This window comes from Lithobates pipiens, unplaced genomic scaffold (genome assembly GCF_037356315.1).
Source record: "Lithobates pipiens isolate NorthernLeopardFrog02 unplaced genomic scaffold, aLitPip1_a1.2 Scaffold_13, whole genome shotgun sequence".
NCBI lineage: Eukaryota > Metazoa > Chordata > Amphibia > Anura > Ranidae > Lithobates > Lithobates pipiens.
The window spans coordinates 281,268,033-281,291,567 of record NW_027507718.1 but is presented as its reverse complement, the minus strand read 5'-3'; the positions used below and the strand labels follow the sequence as shown (position 1 = coordinate 281,291,567).

Below are 23,535 nucleotides of genomic sequence, written 5' to 3'. Positions count from 1 at the left end.
ACCTGTTTTTTATTATACCATTTTAAAAGGCTGCCCAAAAGCAGACAATCCAAGATTTCTGATGTTATTGTCACTACGCAACAAAGCTTATTCTATTCCCCTCTCTAAGTTAGATAGAATTTGTTACTGGGGCCTGACTTTTCCTGACTTCATGGCTGAACTCTTACAATTACAATTTAGGCTATCCAACGAGATGTCTCAGTAGGTAGTAAAGGTACTCTCACTCAACATGAGGGTGGCAGTTGGTGGAGCTCACCAATGAAGCCAGGGAAAGCCCACACTAGTAACAAAGCAACATTAAATCAGGCAAGACCACAGAAGACGAAGAGGCTTTTCTAACTAATTGTAGTAACAGGCTATATCAGGCTTCTTGTGGTGTGCACTCTTAAGGGTTACCGTAGTTTTAATTATATGAAATTTGTTTACAGACCAGTTATATTTATTTCAAACAGGTAGCATAAAGTGATTTGGTATTATTGAAAGAGCAGTAATATTTCACTTTTCTTGGTTAATGTGAAACACGTATCTGCCTAAATCTTGGGTACTAAGGTTTATATTTAGAACTCCCGGCATCCCCTAAATCCAGATGCTCTATTGTGCTTCTGTAGTTATACTTCCATCTCCCCTCTACCATTCTATTGATCATTGAGGACAGCCATTAAGGTTCAAAAGGAGATAAGCAAAAATCATAAATGAGAGCTGTGGTTTCTCTTTGCATAACTGAGCACTTATGTTTTAGATGGTAAGATGGACATAAAAGTTTAGTATAAGGTTATTAAGGAAACTTTACACTAGATGTTTGCTGACTGGTCACCATGAGCTTCTAACTTGCGCACTGCCTATTAGGTATATTTGTACATATTTGTAGTATACAATAATGATCTGGGATAATTTACCAATTAATATTATTACTGCTATTTGTTCCAGGCATATCCCTGTATAAGTGACAAAGAGTGTGAAGTAGGAAAATATTGCTACAGTCCTCATCAGGCCCCTTCATCCTGTATGGCTTGCAGAAGAAAGAAGAAACGCTGTCACAGAGATGGCATGTGCTGTGCTGGTAATCACTGCAACAACGGTAAGGTGATAAAATTGTAAAGATACTGTGGCTATCTTTAGTCAATCATACTATATATTGACAGATTCTATTTTATATATTTTACTCTAATGCCATAAAAGATAAGGTGTTAGCTACAGAAAATGGATGAAAACAGTCATTGCAGTGGTGAAAGATGGTAGTGGAGGTGATTCTGGCAGGTGTGTCAGGCATAACTAAGCCACATAGAATAGTCAGGGCCCCCAAGAGTTCATAGTATGCAAGTATGCTCACCAAATTTGCATATTATGGCACATTTTTCATTGTAAAATATCCCCTTATAATATTTGTAATCCAGTATATCACTCTGTTGCTAGATTTTCCATCTTCTACCTGTCCTCTCTCAAGCTTGGAGTCTTTGCCCTTGTACACACGGTCGGAGATTCCGACAACCAAATCCGACGGATTCTGTCTGTCGGATTTTGTCCGACGGATCTTGTCCGAAACTGTTGCATACACACGGTCGGACAAAGTTGTCGGAAAATCCAATCATTCAGAACATGATGACGTTATTTTGTTACGACGGGACTACGTTCAGACTAGTAGCCAATAGCTTTGGTGTAGGAATTTGATCTGAGCATGCGTGGCACTTTGTCCGATCGGAATTCTCTACACATGATCGGAGTATGTCTGATCAGATCAGTTTGTCGAAAATATTTCCAGCAAGTTGGAAAATTTGGTCCGACGGATATTCTGACGGAAACAGTCCGATGCATACCACACACAGTCAGATTATCCGACAAAACGGTCCGATAGGACACATTCCGACGGATTCTCCGACCGTGTGTACAAGGGCTTTGACTGACTGGATTGGCTGGGCTAGGATAATGGAACTCACACATGCATATGAGTGTTTTTTTCCCCCTGGCACCAAAGGCATGCCAAGAGTGTGCCCCCACCTATCAAGAAAAAATAATAGCATACATTTCTGAAAATGCACATAATGCTTTAAATTGGTTGTAATCCCTTTACAACCACTTTTTACTACAGATAAGCCTATAATAAGGCCTACCTGTAGTTATCCCGGATATCTCCTAAACCTGCACGGTTTAGGAGATATCCCCTGTATCAGCACGTGCGCACTGAAGCAATGGCATGTTCATGCCATTGCTTCAGCTAGTATGCCATTACCGGCAGATCCCATGCACATGGTCGGACTTTCCGGCAGAAAAGGTCAGACGGAATCATTTCATCTGATATTTCGATCATGTGTGGGATTCATTGGACGTTTTTGGACCTAGAAATAGAACATGTTTTAAATCTTTTTGACGGAATCAATTTCTATCTGGGAAAACCGTTCCTCTGTATGCTATTCCGACGGACCAAAAATTACGCTAGGGCAACTATTGGCTATTGAACTTCTTTTTTCTAGTCCCATCGTACGTGTTGTACGTCACCACGTTCTAAACGATCGGACTTTGGCATGATTATGTGTAGGCAAGTCCGTTTCAGCGGAACTCCGTTGGAACTCCGTCTAAAAAACTGTCAGAGTTTATTCTGACAGAAAAAAAACTGTTGTGTGTACGCAGCATCAGAGATATTTTTTTGACCTACATGGTTGATACCCATCTTCTTTAAATTTATATTATCCAGCACTCAGGAAAAATTCCTCCAAAAAAAATACCCTTAGCAACTGGAACCAACTTTACCCCCTGGATATAGTAAATCAATAATAAATACCAGCACTATAAGTCCTCAAATCATATCTCTCTCTTTAAAATACTATATCATTTTTATGACCCTGTATAACTGCACTATAAAATTACCAATGTTTCCACTTCTATGGGAACACTTCTTACAATCACTCTATAACAACTCTGTGCTAAAAACCCAATAAGAAATGGACTCTCAAATGATCAGATCTGTGTAAATCAATGGGTCATATCAAGCTTGATATCATTACAGTTATGGCATCCGGGTGTCTCCTTCCTTCTTCCAGATACAATTACCACATATTCCTCGGTCCCTCAAATCCTATGGAGGTTTCATAACATTTTTTTTTTTAAACGCACAGAAAAATGGCAGCCACAGGTGTGTGCAACCAAATCTCCTGTCCATCAAATGCACCATAATGCACAAATCACATGCAAATTTATTCTCACCAGAAACTCTAACCCTGGAATCACATAGGGACATATAAGGCATGATGCAACATACCATAACCACCAGGGATTGTTCTGGTTAGCCTTCCAAATACACTGTTCAAACCTCCATAGGCACCTTAAATTCCTCAGAAAGGCAATTCCTCAGAAAGGCAATACAGAGAAGGCAAACCTCACATTGTAGTAAAATCTTAAAACACTATTATTCTAATAAAATTCCGCTTACAAGAGTCAAGGATGTAAAACATGCAATTAGTACAAAGATGGCATATACCCGACGTCCGGTTCCAGCCCAGTGTCCCACGTCACTTCTGCGATGCATTTCATCACTTCCTCAAGAGGATCTCCTTTTTTGTTCTTACCATAATACCTCTATCTTCAGTTTCAATATATTTTCACAAGAAGTTTGCAAAATTAGTGTTGACCATACAAATCCAAACAGTTCACCATCAAAATAGGAGAGATACATAGTCTCATGCCATACTGCAGACCTTTAAGTGCAGGTTTTATAAAATGGGTATGGTCAGGCTCACATCTGAACAGAGAGCCATGATTACTTATAAAATGTAGTCTATTAGAGAAACATTTTTGAAAAGTTACTGAATTATGCATAATGTGATAACTGCTCACCTTTTTTCTAGAAATCAGTTGTGCAGGGTGTCAATCAGTGCCGGGACAAGGTCATCTAAAGTCCAGGGTGAACATACCAAACTGCCCCCCCCCCCCCCCTTGGGAGGGGGTCTCAAGAGATATGAGCATTATATTATATGTCAGCAAAAATCCCCCCCCCCCAAAAAAGAGTTCTAATCTGCATCCTTACCCCCTAATCATAAATTCCCTCTTCTCCCAGGACAAATCCACCCCTGATGATATCTCCCATCCCAGCACAAATCCTTGCAACCCCCCCCCCCCATCCCAGCTCAAATCCTTTCTCTGAGCAACACCCCCCCGGTACAAATAAACCCCCCCCAAAAAAAAGATCACTCTTTCTAGCACAAATCCTCTGCCCTTTAAATTTCCTCTCCCAGTTAACATCCCCTCCCCCTCACTCCAAATATCAGCACAAATTCCCCCCATCTACCCTCCCAGCACAAATCCCCCCCCCCCAAATTTCCTCTCCTAGCACAAACCCCCCCAATAATCATCCCTACTAGCACAAACCCCCCCAGAGCAATTCATACCCCCTGCCACCCCCTTAATCCCCCCTCCCAAAACAAATCCCCTCCCCACCAATCTCCTTGCAGTGTCCCCCCTCATGATCCCATAGTGCCCAGGGCAGCTGCGTCTCCTGGCCACCCCTTGCCTAGCCCCTGGTGTCAATCATTGACTGTTTTTAGTATACTTTTTTATGATGAAAATTTAATTTAAACTAAAATGAAATTCCAAAATGTACATATACACAGCAAGGTTAATATATTAGTAGCACAAGGCTCACAATATGACTCCATGTTAGAACCCTCCATCTATATGCTAAGATTTCAAGTAATTAATTGGCTGCATGTGGTCCACGAAGCCTAAACCCCATGATAAAACAGTGAAACTTGACTGCTTTGTGCCATATTTTATTTCTTATTATACACTTCCATAAAATCTACAAATAGTTTGGCAGTATAATAAAATAACATTTCCAAAGGATATCCCATTTGGTGGTACATGCTAGTGTTTCCACTTAAGAAACCATGCCAACAGATTATTGCTGCTGAATACTACAATGAATGCAGACACAAGCGTATCAGTTTCAGTGGAAATTGCACTGGACTTTGTTATGAGTGTTCTGGCAACGTCAAATCCAATTTAGATGATGAAGTGTTTTCACAGCTTTTTAAATGCAGTAATTCCTTTATGAATGTAAAGGTATTGGAGGATTATTTGGCCTGCACCAGCACCCATCAGGTCTGTTCTCTTATTTCCACTTTTTAAAGTTAGGGGAAGATATACAATGTACAATAGCATAAAGTGCCTCATGATACATTTTTGCACAGTTGTGACTATTTACTAAACTGTGCCATTAAAGGGTTAGTTCACATTAAAAAACACTCCATGCAGCCACTATACACAGTGGCATTATCCTAAGCTAATCAAATTTTAAAACTATACTTCTCTTTTGCTAACATACCTATAGCCTACCAAAAATAACTGCAAAGGCTTTTTATGGTTCTGTCCTGTCTTCTTACTAGGACAGAGCGGCAGTTAGGACGAACGTCCCCTAGCACTACCGAGCTCAGATGAGTTCAGTGGCTACAAAACGAGAGAGAGCACACTGCATGTGTGTGGACATCAGGAAAAGGATGGTGCTTCCTCCTGTAGCACTACGGGGCACTCATCCAAATAGCTGCTCCCTCCTAGTAAAAAGACAGGCTTGAGATGTGAACAGCATAACATTGCATAAATGGCCTACAGGGTATGTTGGCCGAAGACAGTCATAGCTTAAAATCCACTGGCAGCTGGTGGTATTTTTTTTGGGGGGGCGGCAAACAATGTACCCGCTGCCACCTCCCCCTGTCCTTTGGCAGCTTCCCCTGTGTCCCCATGCTGCATGGCATCACAGCGGCCTCTGCTGTGCGTCTCCTACCTCCTCCTCTTAGACGGCCAATAGCATCGCTTCTGGTTTCGGACAATTGGTTGATGGGCTTCAGGACCCACTTCCTGATTGGCTGGGAGGAGAATCAGGAAGACGATAGTGAATATTAATTTGCTATTGTCACACAACTGGGTTGGCTTGGGAGTAGTGCTCTGAGCCCTTTTGTAAAGCCATTTAGAGCCTCAAGCTCTAATCGTGTACTTCTAAAAAAAAAAAAAAAACATTGGAATCCATGCGTCCAGTGCCCTGCATATAGATTTGGGGCCAGGAGCATAGGTTAGGGGGGCAGTGCCCCTGAGCCCCGTATGGACGGGTCACCACTGTTAAAATCTGATTTGCTTAGGCTGCCCATAGATGGTTAAAATCTCAGCTGGCTCAGCAGGAATGGTCAGGACAAATAGCCTGCGGGATTCTCCTGAAATTATCGCTAGCGGCAGCTATAGCCGCTAGAAATAATCACTTTCTTCACCCATCGGGGATAACTTCCCTCGCCTGCCCTCAACCAACCACTGGGAGAAGACAATGTCTCAGCAGGAGGGATTCCCCTTTCAACACTGTCTTTGTTGATGGGGGAAATAGTGCAAATTTCTTTCCTGCAACCCATTACAGGAAAGAATATTGCACCGTGTATTGCCAGCATTAGGGTGATGCCAGCCTTAGGGTGATGCTGTGTATAGTGACTGCATACATTTCTTTTTAAGGCGGAGGTCTGCCCACCACTGCAAAAATGAAAAGTCAGCAGCTGCATATACTACAGCTGCTGACTTTTAATAATCGGACCCTTACCTATCCTGGAGTCCTGCGAGGCACCGCAGCTGATGTTTCCGTCAGTTGTCGGGTGCATTCCGCCTCCATTGCAAGTAAGGGAATCTGGCAGTGAAGCCTTATGGCTTCATGTCAGGAACCCTACTGTGCTCCGCTCGTCTTTACTACTGGCCCAGCAGACGGGGAAGGAATCAGGAGGAGGAGGGAGCCTGGGCAGTGATGTCAATACCCACGGCTGCGCCCCTGGAAGTGGGAACAGGATACGTATCCTGTCTCCTGTCCCCCCCCCTCCCGAAAGGTGCCAAATATGGCACCGCAGGGGGGGAGGAGTACAATGAGCGCAAGTTCCACTTTTGGGTGGAACTCCGCTTTAAAAGTGAAAAAAGGCAGCTTCAATTAAAAAAGGTGTACAGTCTCTCTCTCTTTCACGTGCTATATTTTTTTTTACCTCTCTTTCCCTTTCACTCTCTTTTTTTCTCTCTTTCTCCCCCTCTCTATCTCCCTTTCTTTCTCATTCTCCCCGTTTTCACTTTCCATATTTTAGTCTCACTTTCTCTCTCTCTTTCTTTCTCATTCTCCCCCTTTTTTCTCTTTCTCTATTTTAGTCTCACTTTTTCTCTCTTCCCTCTTTCTCTTACTCTCTTTCTCATTCTCCCCCTTTTTCTATTTTTAGCTATTTTATTCTAACTTTCTCTCGCTCTCCCTGTTTCTCATATTTTCTCTCTCTTTTTTCATAAGTTTTTCTTTCTCTCTGTCATTCACTTTCTCACTCCCTCACTTTCTCTCTCTCTCTCGTTCAACCTTACAGACTATACTATTTTGGCTCCAGCCAGAAACTGGGATGAGCTGAAGCAGAATTGTGGCTGGAAAAAACAATCATACAGTCCTCTTTCTATGCCCAATTTCCTTGTACATGTGTATTTTTATGACAACCAGATTATACAACAGGGATCAAAGGAGCTGTGGCAGAGCAATGCTATAAGTGCTGCCTCTCCAATGCCCCCTTTGTTCATTAGATTTATTGAACAACTGGGCCTCCATTTACTAGTTTTATTATGGGCGTGCTATAGTGTTTGAATCAATGTCCTGTACCCAAGTAGTTTGAGAAGACATTGTTCTGCCTTCTTGGTTGGCTTCTGTTGATGAGTGATGGAATTATATGTTCCTTAGTCACATAATAAAGACTCTTTCAGTCTGTCATTTCCTCAAGAGACAAGTCCACATAGGCAGGCCATCACAGACTAGTATGTACTGACTGGGTTTACTGTTTTGGATCTTATTGTACTAGACACAAATATAAATTCTGTGCATACAGTATATGCCTTTAATATGCATAAAGAACAAAGAGGCTGGACTGGGTATTGTTCAGCTGTCTGATTTCATCTATGAATGTTATAATCGAGTAATGCTCTGCAATCTATGGTAGGGTAACTATTCCACCACTGTTGCGCACAAGGTGGTATTAAAAAAGTTTTGAGACTGGCTCTGTTTCCAAGAGGGTACTTTATTTCTTATCTCTTTCATTTTTTATTTATATACACCCTATAACCTTCAAAATGATAGAAATTTGTAGACATTTTGCAAAGTTCATAAAAAAAAAAAAAACTTGAGGTAAGAAAGTATAGTTGTCCAGGGCTTTGTTCACACCATATCTGCCGAGCTGCATTTTTCCACATAACGCTGTACATGTTTGTTGTGAAAACAATTATTTTCTATGTGCACCCCAAATTTGTGCAGTGGTGTGTAGAAGGATGCAGCTCAGTAGACATGGTGTGAACAAATTTGTTTTGTAGGGGCTCATTCAAATGAGCACAGAGGGCCATATGACAACAGAAATCAGTGCATTTCTGTGCCTGAGAGCCACAGATGTTTGCACTCATCCATCATTGTACAGATGAAACTGTTCAGATGTGCATACAGCCACAGTGTCTGAAAGCCTGTCATTGATCTGTGAAGGCTGTTGGCTGCAGCTGTGCGCTAACACCTGTGATTCCCACATTAGCACAGAAATATGCTGAGTTCTATCCATGCATGGCTTTCTGAACTCATGTGAATGGGCCCTAAGGCACAGCTTATACAACAGTTTCCAAGCGAAATGTAAGAATACAGTATTCATATGCCTTGAAATTTTCCAAATTTTTGCCATGTTACAACCAAAAACATAACATTGGGATTCTTTGTGATAGACCATCACAAAATGGTACATAATTGTAAAGTGGAAGGAAAATGATAAATGGTTTTCAAGAATTTTTACAAATAAATATCTGAAGTGTTGTGTGCCTTTGTATTCAGCCCTCTTTACTCCAATATCTCTAAGTAAAATCTAGTGGAACCAATTGACTTCAGAAGTCACTTAATTAGTCCATCACAGTCCATCTATGTGTAATTTAATCTCAGTATAAATACAGTTGTTCTGTGAAGCCATCATAGGTTTGTTAGAGAACCTTAGTGAACGAACAGCATCATGAAGGCCAAGGAACACACCAGACAGGTCAGGGATAAAGTTGTGGAGAAGTTTAATGCCGGGTTAGGTTAAAAAAAAAAAACATCCCAAGCTTTGAACTTCTCACAGTGTGCTGTTCAATCCATCATCCGAAAATGGAAAGAGTATGACACAACTGCAAATTTACCAAGACATGGCCGTCCACCTAAACTGACAGGCTGGGCAAGGAGAGCATTAATCAGAGAAGCAACCAAGAGGCCCATGGTAACTCTGGAGGAGCTGCTGAGATCCACAGCTCAGGTTGGAGATTCTGTCCACAGGACAACTATTAGTCATGCACTCCACAAATCTGGTCTTTATGGACGAGTGGCAAGAAGAAAGCCATTGTTGAAAGTTTGGGTCAGATGAGACCAAAATTGAAAACTAACACTGCACATCACCCTGAACACACCTTCCACACCATGAAACATGTTGCAGGGATGCTTTTCTTCGGCAGGGACAGGGAAGCTGGTCAGAGTTGATGGGAAGATGGATGGAGCCAATTACAGGGCAATCTTGGAAGAAAACCTCTAAGACCCTATACACATTATTATTTTCTACATATTTTTGTCTTCAGTTTGCGGCGGGACTACGTCAATGACTTTCAATGACTGTTCTCTGTATTACCGGGACCGACAATTCATTATAGCCGTGCTTTTAAATGACTTTTTTTCCTTCAGAAATTACACTTTGTGCAGGGACAATTCTAAGCATGGGAAACAAGCGCTACTTTACAGGCATATTATACACACCCCCTAGGTACAAATATTAAAGGAATATTTCGCTTGTATTTCTTCAGCATTATCAAAATTACTACTCCCGAAAAAACTTCATTTTTAAAAAAACATTTTTGCATTGATACATGTCCCCTGGGGCAGGACCCAAGTCCCCAAACACTTTTTATGACAATAACTTGCATATAAGCCTTTAAAATGAGCACTTTAGATTTTTCATGTTTGAGTCCCATAGACTTTAACGGTGTTCGGATGTTCGAACAAATTTATTGCCTGTTCGCATGTTTTGATGCGAACCGAACTGGGGGGTGTTCGGCTCATCCCTACTTGGGGTTTTATGTAATCATCAGGCTTAAAACTGCAATTACAAAATGCCTTGTATCTTTTCACAGAATGCAAGGTGTTAAGTGAATAGACAAACAGAGATCCTGTCCTTTGTCCACTCCCTCTTCAGTGCTCATCCATTCACAGAAAGTCTTGAATTGTTTGGAAAGAATACAAGGGAAGGGTAAAGTAAAGGGAGGGCAAACGATGGGATCTTTTCACTGTTGTAGTCACTACATGTCACCCCCAAAGCACTGAAAGATCTCTGTTCTTTGACGGGAGGATTTGTACAGTAAAAAGCATCCAGTCGGAAACAGGACACATTTCACTGGAGATACATTTTTTGACTGGGGGTATATCCTCTAAAAATCTTTTGCTAGAGATCAGCTTGAAAGCCTAACTCTGTGAATTACACAAATATGAGTACAGACACCCAGCACTATAGAGGGTACATGCTTGTTAATTCTAGAAGGTAGAGAAATACCTGGCCATACATTATACAATTTTCTTATTCCTTTAGCTCTACCTTCAACCAGGGGCGTTGCTAGGTCTGCAAAAGATCTGGGGCTAGAGCCCATAGCAGCGGTCACTAACTGGGGGGGGGGGGGGGGTTCACGCCGGCGGTAAGCAATTTTTTGCGGGCAAAGGAAGGCTGGCGTTGGCGTTTCAATCATCATGGCACCATGGTTGATATGGTGTCAGGGTGATCGAAGTGCATTTTTTCTATTGTTATTTTTTAATATATAATGAAGTGGTTCAACTCACCATAATGCAGAATCAGTGGGAGCCTGGAGTGTGTCACTGGCCACCGTCAACTATAACTATATGTGAATTGTCACTTGCCACGTCACCTGTCACCATTTGCAGATTGCCACGTCACTTGCCACCATTTGCACATTGTCACTTGCCACGTCACCTGCCACCATTTGCAGATTGTCACTTGCCACATCACTCGCCACCATTTGCAGATTGTCACTTGCCACCATTTGCAGATTGTCACTTGCCACGTCACCTGCCACCATGTGCAGATTGTCACTTGCCACCATTTGCAGATTTCCACTTGTCATGTCACTTGCCACCATTTGCAGATTGTCACTTGCCACGTCACCTGCCACCATTTGCAGATTGTCACCATTTGCAGATTGTCACTTGCCATGTCACTTGCCACCATTTGCAGATTGTCACTTGCCACGTCACTTGCCACCATTTGCAGATTGTCACTTGTCATGCCTCTGAGACTCGGGGCTATGGGCTCCACATTCGGGGCTCCAGCCTCGATAGCCACACCCTGACGATGCCTATGCCTTCAACTATGTAGTGCAAGGGCCTGCCTGATTGCACACAAATTGAAAGGGTTTAGGTTTCACCTCATATTATATGGTTTTGGTACATCTAAAGGAAAGTTGAACAAGAAAATTGTATAGTGTATGGTCAGCCTAATACTCACCTTCGTTTTTGCTCTAGTAGGCTTCCTCATCTGTGCGACTGGTCCCTCTAATGTTGCATACACACGGTCGGACAAAGTTGTTGGAAAATCCGATCGTTCAGAATGTGATGACGTTCGTTCATTACGGCGTGACTACGTTCAGGCTAGTAGCCAATAGCTTTTGTCTCGTAATTTGATCTGAGCATGCGTGGCACTTTGTCCGATCGGAATTCTCTACAAACGTATCATCAACTCGGATTATGTTGTCGGAAAATTTTATATCCAGCTCTCAAACTTTGTTGGTCGGACATTCCGATGGAAAAAGTCTGATGGAGCCCACACGCGATCGGATTATCTGACAACATGGTCCGATCGGACATTTTCCGTCGGATTTTACGACCGTGTGTACAAGGGCTAAGACGTTCCAGCTGGAGGTTGCACACTGACATTATCAAGTACTATGCAGGGTCAATGCAATGACCTTAAAGTGTATATAAGAATTCTAAGGTACCTCCCAGACAAGTGTAATTAGTTTCGGTCCAAATATAAATTTGAATGAATCTGCTCATTCGGAAATTCTAATGTATCCGAATCTTTGAATGAAATAGTAATGAATTTCATTGAAATTTGTTTAATTTTGTTTTGTATATCAATTTTCTAACGAATTCCACATTTTCATAACAATTTGTATTCGGATTGGTCGAAAAATGATCGACCAGTTTGAATTCTGCGTGAAGAATAACCAGCCGCCACATTCTTAACAACAAATGACTCATCAGCTGGGGTCCCCCCCCCGTGTGAATGAATATGGGGTACATACATGCATACATACATTCACCAAAAAAGTATAAAAAGTGAGTAAAGACACAACACAAGTTTTTAACAAATCCTTTATTAAAATAAAATAAATTGCGATGCCCGTCACACCTTCAGACACAAAAAAACAAAAACCCTCCGGTCTCATTGAGGTTCCCACCATCTGCCTGCTTTGCCATCTGACAGTTCTTAAATAGCTAAAGTATGGGATCCATCTGGCTGGCCCTTTCCCCTCCTGATGTCATTGACCAGGGCATGCTGGGTCAATGACATCACAAAAGGACACTGTCACCCGATTGCATCATCAGGGGACTCTGCCCTTTAGTTATTTAAGAAATATCAGATGGCAGAGCAGGCAGACAGTGGGAGCCTTCCAAGAGCCTGGATAATTTTTTTTTTGGGTGTGGCGGTGTGACGGGAGTTGTGATTAACAATGGATCTACTGCGGGTACTATTTTTAAAACATTTTATTGGAATTGTCAAAAACTCGTGTTGTGTCTTTACTGTCTTTTTTTGTGAATGGGTAGGGGTACTATGTTACCTCATTCATATGGAGGGGCAGGATCTGGGGGCCCCTTTGTTAAAGGGGGTTCCAGATTCTGATAAGCCCCTCACCCAAAGACCCCACAATCACCATCCAGGGTTGTGGGGAAGAGGCCCTTGTCTCAATTAACATGGTGCTTTGGGGCTTGGCAGAGCCCACTCTGCTCCAAAGCACCTGCCCATGTTAAGGGCTTGGTATGGTTCAGGAGGGGGGGTTCTCGCTCTCTCCCCCCTTTCCTGGTCTTCCAGGCTGCATGTTCAGATAAGAGTCTGGTATGGATTTTGTGGGGACCCAATACGTTTTTTTTTATTTTGGTGTGGCGTTCCCCTTAAAATCCATACCAGACCCAAAGGGCCTGGTATGGATTTGGGGACCTCACGCTCTCTTTTTTGTTTTTCTCAGAATTTTTCATTGCTGGCATTCTTTAGTTTACATTTCAGCTGCCAGTGGGGAAGCTCGCTGATGAGTCACTAATTGTTAAGGACCCGCCGGGCAGATTTCTGGCCCACTCTTTAAAAAACAGCTATTCTTTCGAATTTGAATCATTCAAAAAATTTGGTTAGAAAATGAATAAACAAAACGAAATTAAAAGAAACGAAACAAATTCCGAAATGAAATTAGTAACATAACGGATCTATATGAAACTATCAGATAGTAGAGGACACAGCTTACTCCTTTAACCCTTGTAGTGTGGGGGGGGGGGGCACTGCAAGTGTAATTCCTGTATAACTCCCAAAGTTGTAAACACTGACCTAAGAGATTTCGATATTTTTTTCTTGTTATTGTTCAGCAAATGTGATGGTTGGCCTAACCGACTGTTTATTTAAATTTCTGTATGGGAACAACAGAAAATCCTTTTTTTTTGCACATTTACTTTAGTTTATAAATGATCTGTTCTTATTGACTGAATGATTATAAAAATATGCTACACACATGGGTTATCACCAGAAAAATGAACAAGGACAAATAAGAGCTGATGCAGCATCTGAAATATTCTAAAACATCTCCATATGTTTCCACAAATGAAGGAATATTTCAAAACATATTTACAAGCAAAGTTAAAGTCTAACCATTTTCTGGGTGGTTATGGGATGCATTCATTTTTTTTCTTGACATAACTTGCAAAGAATTGGGCTGCGTAAACTGAGATAAATGCAAAAAACTCATGAGTTGTTCATTCTTTTTTCTAATAAAATGTAAACTATATAAAGGACATTTAAAATGTTATCTTATGTTATTTCACCCTACATCTAAATTGTTTTAGACTTAAAGAGGAGTTCCAACCTGGGGGACATTTTTTAGGAGTCAGCAGTAGGTATGGGCTAACGGTTCGGCCAGAGAATAAGTTCGGGCAGAACTTTTGTTCAATCGCTTGTTCAGCCCCCCAAACCGACCACAATGCATTGCGGCGCTGAACAATGCATTGCAAGCCCTGATTGGCTGAAGCAGTGAAAGCTTCAGCCAATGAGAGCACAGAGCACTGTCAGAGTCATGATTGGACACTGCCATCATGACTTTATCCAATCATGGTTCATTTCCGCCCCACAGTATAAAAGTATTCTTTCAATGGCAGCCATTTTCAGTGTGATTTCAGCTTGGAGATAGATAGAACAGGGCTCGGTTCAGTGCTATTAGTTAGTTAATATATACTATACTATACTGTGCTATTTTTCTTAAATTGTCAGTGTAGAATATTAGTTTAGTGCCAGTCTAGGGATAGTGTGAGTGTAGTGAGGAGGACCATCATTCAGCTTTGCATAGTGTTCAGCTAGAGTAGGGACATCTCAGATAGTTTCACTGTAGTGTAGTGAGACCTTGTCATTCATGCATACATTAGTGTAGAGTAGGGACAGCCCATATAGTTTCAGTGTAGTGTAGAGAGACCGCGTCAGTAAACTTTACATTACTGTATAGCTAGAGTAGGGACAGTTCAGATAGCATCAGTGTAGTGACGGTTTGAACACTGTCTATTTGATTGCATTATTGCCAGTTTAATGCCATTTACTTCTGTGTGCGTTACTGCCAGTTTAACGCGATTTACTTCTATGTGTGTTACCGACAGTTTTTAATGCCATATAGTTCTGTGTGCGTTACTGCCAGTTTAACGCTATATAGTTTTGTGTGCGTTACTGCCAGTTTAACGCCATATAGCTTTGTGCGTTACTGCAAGTTTAACACCATATAGTTCTGTGTGTGTTACTGCCAGTTTAACGCCATATAGTTTTTTCTGCGTTACTGACAGTTTAACGCCATATAGTTCTGTGTGCGTTACTGCCACTTTAACGCCATATTGTTTTGTGTGCGTTATTGCCAGTTTAATGACATTTACTACTGTGTGTGTTACTGCCAGTTTAACCACTTGCTTACTGGGCACTTAAACCCCCCTCAGTCCCAGACCAATTTTCAGCTTTCAGCGCTGATGCACTTTGAATGACAATTGCGCGGGCATACAACACTGTACCCAAATGAAATTTTTATCATTTTTTTCCCACAAATAGAGCTTTCTTTTGGTGGTATTTAGTTACAGCTCGGAGTTTTATTTTTTGCTAAACAAACAAAAAAAGATGCAAAAAAAAATCATGTTTTAATAGTTTGTTATAAAATTTTGCAAACGGGTCATTTTTCTCCTTCATTGAAGTGCGCTGATTAGGCGGCACTGATAGGCTGCATTGGTGGGCACTGATGGGCTGCATTGGTGGGCACTGATGGGCTGCATTGGTGGGCACTGATAGGCTGCACTGGTGGGCACTGATAGGCATAGTTAAGGCGGCACTAATAGGCACAGATAAGGCGGCACCGATGGGCACAGATAAGGCGGCACTGATGGGCAAAGATGGGCACAGATAAGATGGCACGGATGGGTGGCACGGATAAGTGGCACGGATGGGTGGCACGGATGGGCACTGATAGGTACCACAGATAGATGGGACTGATGGGCACTGATAGGTGGCACTGATAGGTGGCTCTGATAGGTGGCACTGCTGGGCACTGATGGGCGGCACTGCTGGGCACTGATGGGCGGCACTGCTGGGCACTGATGGGCGGCACTGGGGTGCAGCACCTTTGAGGCAGATTTTGGGTGGCACTGTGGGTGGCACTGTGGGTGGCACTGTGGGCACTGCTGGGTGGCACTGTGGGCACTGCTGGGTGGCACTGTGGGCACTATGGGCACTGCTGGGTGGCACTGACAGGGGGGCACTTACTTTATTTCAGGATGGCACTGCGGGTGGCAGGTGGGCACTGGCAGGGGGCAGGTGTCCGTTTAAATTGCTGGCCGTGATCGGGACTGATGTCCCGAACACGGCCGCCAGCGATCGGCTTTTTTTTTTTCTCCTCGCGCTGTCAGCGCGAGGAGGAATACTAGCCGATTACCGGCTCCGTTTTATCACATGATCAGCTGTCATTGGCTGACAGCTGATCACGTGATAAGGGGTCGGGATCGACCCCTTACACGGATCGGTGATCAGGCGAGTCTCACGGACTCGCCGATCACAGAGCGCGCCGCGCGCGCCCCTTAGGGGGCGCGCAGGCCGCTCGTAACCGGGACTACGTCAATAGACGTAGTCCCGGAAATGTGGGTCCGCGCTATTGCCGTCATTTTGCAATAGCGCGGTACCCAAGTGGCTAACGGCATATAGTTTTTTGTGCATTACTGCCAGTTTAACGCCATATAGTTCTGTGCGTCACTGTACGTTTTGCACATTATATTGCAGTATATTATAGTGTATCTGTTTAGTGTGAGTACTCAAATTAAAGTGCACCAAACACCACTTTACATAGAGTAAAATGCATCTACATACAGATTTCCATTTCTTCTTTACAAGCACCCAATAATGTCTGGGAGGACAACAAGGAGAGGCAGACATTCCCTTGGCACTGCAAGGGGGCCAGCAACAAATGTGTCCACAGGCAAAGGTGGATGTGGTGGTCAGTCCTCAGGCAGGGCATAATTTCCTCTGTTTAGTGAGTTTGCCCGTTCTATCCAGCCACAGTATGCAGAGGAGGTGGTGGACTAACTTACTAAACCTTCCTCATCCTTCTCATCCTCTGTCACGCAAGAATAGAGAAGTGTGTGGTCCCCTGCAGTTGCCAGAGAGGATAAACCTGCCTCCTTGTCCACATCTATTCCTGCCATAATCCCAACATCAGCCATGGAGGAGTCAGCTGAGTTATCTGACCACAGCATCAGCCACTTTCCTCTTGATGATGCCCAGCCATTACTGGATTCAGATGTTGGTTCTGAGGTTGAGAATGACAGTAACATGATGATCCTAGAGAGAGGGGAGATCAATGGTAGACAAATTGGCATTCATGTTCCCACAGCCGCAGCATATTGCTAAGTTGTCTCCAGTGGTAATGATGATGATGAAGATGGAGGAGATGGAGATGATAATGATGATGAGGTCACTGATGCAACTTGGGTATAAGATAGAGCAGAGGAGGAAACTGAAGGTGAGACGGCACAACCCCAAGGAGGCTGACATCAAGAAAAAGTAGAGAACAGCCACCCTATTCCATCACATTCTGCAGCTGTTATCTCCCGGCCCACTCCCCAAAGCTCAGTTGTCTGGGCCCTTGTCAGCACATCTGCAGCAGATCGCACTGTTGCTATCTACAAACTGTGTCTCAGGCACATCAAAAGGGGCAAAAGCACAAACCATTTAGGTACCACCAAAAAAACAAGGCATTTAACATCCAACCACTCAGCACATTGGCAAGAGCACCTAAAATCCACAAAAAAGGGGCACCAATCACTGCTGATCATGATGTAAACAGGAAGAGCCATTGATCGACGGCTCTACTGACCAAATACCACCAAAATAAAAAAAGCTGAAAAGCTGAAAGCTGAAAATTGGCTTGGGCAGGAAGGTGTCTAAGTGCCTGGTATTGAAGTGGTTACGGTCTACACTCAAGATCCTGTAAGTCCATCCAGTGTTTCCTGCAATGGGTGCTAGCTGGGCAGGAGTCCGTCCAACTCCTCACATACTATGGATATGCATAGAGAACGCAGGTCCCAAACAACACACACCTAGCAAACCAACCAACTGAAAGCAGCCTCAGCCAGCTTCAGCCAAAGCCACACCACCAGCATGTTTCACCCTGCCCATGGGGCTTAGTCATAGAGGTTCATGATTAAGCCCCGTGGGCGGGGTGATGTTCGCATTATTTGCTGTTGTGACAATTTTGGCAAACTGACTGTATGACATATGACCTGAATTCCTGCTCCAGCCCAACAACACTGTTCAGTCCACATGCAAATGCAGATCCAGGCTTCCAAAACAATCTGGAGCTATTGAAAGCTCTATGCACACTTGAAAATTACCATAATTTTTACCTTCTCTTTTAACCTCTTACATTTTGCCATATTGACAAATTTTTGGTAAAATCTCCTAAGTTTCACTGACATTTTTAGTGATATAAAAACACTTAAAGTGTAACTAAACTCACTCAAACCACAATTTCTTAATATATGCCCCCTCCCTACAACAATGCTAACAAAATGTATTCTAATTTTGACAATTTAGTTTTTGATACTACAGGGCAACACTTCCTGGTGTCTGGTCTAGACCAAGCCCCACTGCCTCCTTAGAATGCTAAATCACAGCTAGCCCGGGAGGCAGTGGTTTACTAGGCACACAACTTTGGGGTATTTGTGCAGCGGATTTCCATATTTGAAAATTCCACCAGGTACTATATTGCCCATCCACCAGAAGCTGGCAGCATTGTGTGCATATGCAGAAATCTGCTGTGGATGTGTAATTGTTCCACCAGTCTCTTCCAAAAACCTAGAAGAGACCATTGGTGCATTTGCGCATGCATAGGTTTTTTTAAAATGGCAATGTGGAAGAGGGAAGTAGTTCAGGAGCAGTTTAGTTCCACTTTAATTTCACTCACCCCTAATGGTAAAGTATACCTGCCCATGATGTCCAAGAACGAGGTCATGATTTGCAACTTTGCACTTGTGAAGATTACTTTTTTTTTTAATGGACCTGTGCCCTGAAATTCTATTTTCCTTTTTGTTTGCCTTTTTATTAAATTACAGTCTGGACAATGTAACATTTACCCCATTTAAAATATAAAAAGCAGTGATGTGACTTGCATCACCAATAATAAGCAGAAAATGCCAGTTAGTGCTCTCAGATAGTGGAAAATTCAGCAGTAGGAGATTACTTCCCTTTTTTATTTTGCTAGAGCATTTGGTTTACTGGTTTCTTTTTATATCTACTCAAACTAGCTGTTTGAAAACAGAATTAGTAACAACTAGCTAAACTTCTTCTTTAAGGCTGCATTCACATGTTTTATGAGGATGCACAAAATCACACTGGTTTTAATCACATTGAAATTAATGGGCTGCTCTACATGCAGCAAAGTAGCTCATGCACCTTTCTGAGTGTCTTTTTTGCTGCACACTAAATTGCATGATTTTATGCATGTTCATGTGTGAATTCAGCCTTGGAGATGTCTTTTCAACAACACAAAGTCATACCTCCCAACATTTTGAGATGGGAATGAGGGACACCTACTAACAAACATATAAAGGCATAGAACACGTCCCCTGCCACACCCCCTTAAAGGAGAATTTAACCCCCCAAAAAATAATTAAATCTACAAGTGCTTTTTTTTTTACCACTATTATTCTAATGACTTTTTAAAATGTACAAATGCAGCAATTTAGAAATTTAATAAAAGTTTTACTACTGGGAACCACTTTTCTAAAGATAAAAAGTGCATTTTATATACAACTATATGGATCAGATCAAAATGAGGGACAAATGAGGGGGGAGAGGGATAGAGGGACATTGCTCCAAATCAGGGACAGTCCCTCAAAATCAGGGACAGTTGGGAACTATGACAAAGTCCCTGAGTATGAAGAATCCTAAAATGTTACCAATTTATAGATTTCTGGAGTAAACATTCTCAGTAAAAAAAAATTGTAATAACCAAAACTGCACTTCATAAAATAAGGATAATGTGGCACTTATGAAAATTGCATTGTTATATTTTACAGGTATTTGCATTCCAGTTGCTGAAACTATGTTGACAGCTCATATACCAGAACTTGAAGGACACCCAAAGAAGAACAGTCACACATCTAGTAAAGATATGAACTGGCAAGATATTAGAAGACATCACCCTAAAATGCCCCATATAAAAGGTAAGACTACATATTGCTATATAAAGAAGTTTTATTATTTTACATAAGACATGCACATGTGTGACAGCAGTGTTATCAAATCATAAAGACATTTTCATATTTTTATGGAGGACCTGAATCATCCAGGGTCGGGTACTAGTTTAGTTCATGAAGAACTCCTGAATTAATTGGCAGTATCAGTGAGAAAGGCAGAGAGGTGATTTTAAAAAAAATTGAATATTCTAAAACCAAACCTTTTTTTATAGTTTTGATAGCTGCTGCCTGTTTCCCATTAGAGAGACTTTCTGTTCTGAAGACACCACACAAAGTGAAAGGTAATCCTCTCTTAGACAAGTGTCACCACAGCAAGTGCCCACATTAAAAAGATTAAAAAAGATTAAAAAGATGTTCCCTCTATTCCTGTTGCATTGACATTTCAAAATTAGTATTAATTAAAGATTCTGCCTGCCATGTACGCCAAATTTTCAGATTTTTCTGATCTGTGTGGTCATAGGACGTTTTAATAATCTCTGCTTTCCATTGTTGTAAGGTAGGCACTCTCTCTTGGATCCACAATAGCTGAAGTAGAAAGGTGTGCAGATAAATGGTTAATTCTTGAGACTCAGGTGGACCAAGTAGGCATAGCAAGGAACCCATAAAGTCATGCAAAAAAGGATATTATTTACTTCAATTAAGCCTGTATCTGTGGGCAGAACCAAAGCAGGTGGAAAAAGAACCTGGGGACCCTTGACACTTAGGACATAATGGACAGCCTTGCAATTTTAGTTTGCTGGTTATTTGTGCCCATACTGAGAGTGTAGTCTTAACATATACTCATAAGCTGGAGTCACATGCAAGCTCTTCATATCAGCAGTATCATTCCTGAGACCACGTCATATAGAAGGACCTTCTTCTAAAAGGTACTTACAGGATCAAATTTTTCCTGTTGACTTTACCACTTAGGTTATGCCTCAATCAATCATTAGTTTCATCGCAATTTTTTTTGAATGTACTAACAAAACCCTGATATGAAAAGAAACTCTTGCCTATTTTGTGTGTCTTCATACTTGTTTGTTATTATTGCTGATTTTTGTTTTTTAATTCATAGGACATGAAGGAGACCCTTGCCTTCGTTCAACTGACTGCATTGAAGGTTTTTGCTGTGCTCGCCATTTTTGGACCAAAATCTGCAAACCAGTGCTACGACAAGGAGAAGTTTGTACAAAGATACGGAAAAAAGGCTCTCATGGATTGGAGATCTTTCAGCGATGCGACTGTGCTAAGGGCTTGTCTTGCAAAGTATGGAAAGATGCCACATTTTCTTCAAAATCAAGACTGCACATTTGTCAGAAAATCTAAGCCATTACAATAATTGATACAACAGATTGTTTTCATGAAGGAGGATACTATTGATCCACATATATGAAGGACATTGGGTACTGAGAATGACACTGAACTGAAAGGGGATGTATATTATGAACTGGAGCTAATGGACCTTTCCTGTGTAAATAAACAATTTGTGACATTGACATTTCATAAAATGGCATTTATTATGGTAACAACGCATGCCCACTGATTTTACAACAATATATGAGCATTAAGTATATAGACATTATCTTCATTTGTGTATTCTGTTGAAACACTTTAACAAAATCTAAACATAGTTTTTTTTTTAAGTTTTCTGTGCATTGGCATAGAGTGCTTTACATTAAAAAGTAGAACAGATTTTGTCCAGAGAGTACAGCTACAGTATTTTCACATGATGATCAATCATACTGGATTACAGTTACGGTATATCCTGTTCTTTGTCAAAAAAGTATTTTTCAGAACACAGAAATCTGGGTCAGCCAATTACTGGCAACTACCATACGTTTATAAAAGCTCAATTATGAATAACAGATCTATGCAAGTCAGATATTGCTGACACTGTGCCGACCAGATCTTTATTATTAAATTATACCAATTAAGAAAAAGCACGCCTGCTCAACACAAAGTTCACTGTGGCATTTAAAATGGTTAGCGCACATGTGTTAGCTGTCCAGTTTGATACACTACAGTGTTTTTTTTTTTTGTGGTTTACAGAATTAATATCATGAAAAAAATGGTATAATAAAAAGAGCAAGGCGACACTGTATAATTTGTTAACTAAGAAGAATATCATCATTGTATGATGTTTACTGCAGTAAAATAGAAATTATACACAGAATATATGATAGCAGTGGCTGCTTTGTCTTTTTCATCAGCATTAATTGCCTTTCTTATGCTTTACAGTTATTTATATTGTTCATTATAGACGCCCATGTTCAGGTTCTGATCTGGCTTTCATTAAAAATTAAATAAAATAGTTATATTTGTTTTTTTTTATTGCATGTAACTGTGTTTTGAATACTAATAAGTTACATGCAAAGGGTCAAAGTGGTGCAAACAATGTTAAGGTTACCATTTAGATAATTCTGACTGTTAAACAAATGTTTGGGACTGTATCAGCACATAGTTTTTTGTGAACACTGTTATTGCAAATAATGCATTAACAAGAAATGTAATCACTACCAAATACTCAAAGCTTCAAATATGTTGACACTTGCAGGGATCAGATTTTTAGTTCTCAGTATATGAACTTCAGTGGGTCACGCTTATTTTAAAAAGCTCAAATTCAAACAATTTGATAGAAAGTGTATTTGCTGCCATTTTATGTCTTCTAAGTGGAATTTGCATTTGGTATATATTATATGCAAGACTGTTTAACAGTTCACACCAAGATATTCTATAAGTCTACGTCACCATGACCTGTCTGGGTATACCTTCTCCTTGGTCCTTAATTCCTGCCTTCATTAAGGCTGGGTTCACATATATGTGAAATAGATACGGTTTAAACTGCATCCAATTTGCATGACATGTGAATGTAACCTCTCAATGGAGCCAGTTCACATTTATCCGGGGTGGCCCCGGTGCGGTTTCAAAAAGCATCCTGTGCGTTTTTGGGTCTGCTTCAAATGCGAATTCAGGGAAAAATTCACACCTAAATCACACCTGAACCAGACCCTGGACTGCAAACCACAGCCGCATATATGTGAACCCAGCCGGAAGCCTTGATTTCCATACATTGCACTGATAATGGTCAACAAACCCGAAACAGCTGTGCAGTTTAAAATAAATGGCTCTATACTATTTGGTTATATACAGTATCTCACAAAAGTGAGTACACCCCTCACATTTTTGTAAATATGTTATTATATCTTTTCATGTGACAACACTGAAGAAATTACACTTTGCTACAATGTAGTAAGTGTACAGCTTGTATAACAGTGTAAATTTGCTGTCCCCTCAAAATAATTCAACACACAGCCATTAATGCCTATACCACTGGCAACAAAAGTGAGTACACCCCTAGGTGAAAATGTCCGAATTAGGCCCAATTAACCATTTTCCCTCCCCGGTGTCATGTGAATCGTTAGCGTTACAAGGTCTCAGGCGTGAATAGGGAGCTGGTGTGTTAAATTTGGTATTATCACTCTCATATTGGTCACTGG

At 41.4% G+C, this 23,535-nt stretch overlaps 1 protein-coding gene across 1 annotated transcript in view; it reads left to right on the top strand.

The window, feature by feature from the left end:
• Nucleotides 1–22,369, top strand: part of DKK2 (dickkopf Wnt signaling pathway inhibitor 2) — a 132,357-nt gene extending 109,988 nt beyond the window's left edge. Inside the window, exons 2-4 of the mRNA XM_077476681.1 lie at nucleotides 928–1,078; nucleotides 19,880–20,026; nucleotides 21,114–22,369. Of these exons, the coding sequence (XP_077332807.1) occupies nucleotides 928–1,078; nucleotides 19,880–20,026; nucleotides 21,114–21,364 (549 nt within the window). The 3' untranslated portion in view covers nucleotides 21,365–22,369. The remainder of the gene's footprint in view (nucleotides 1–927; nucleotides 1,079–19,879; nucleotides 20,027–21,113) is intronic.
• The last annotated feature ends 1,166 nt before the right edge of the window (nucleotides 22,370–23,535 follow it).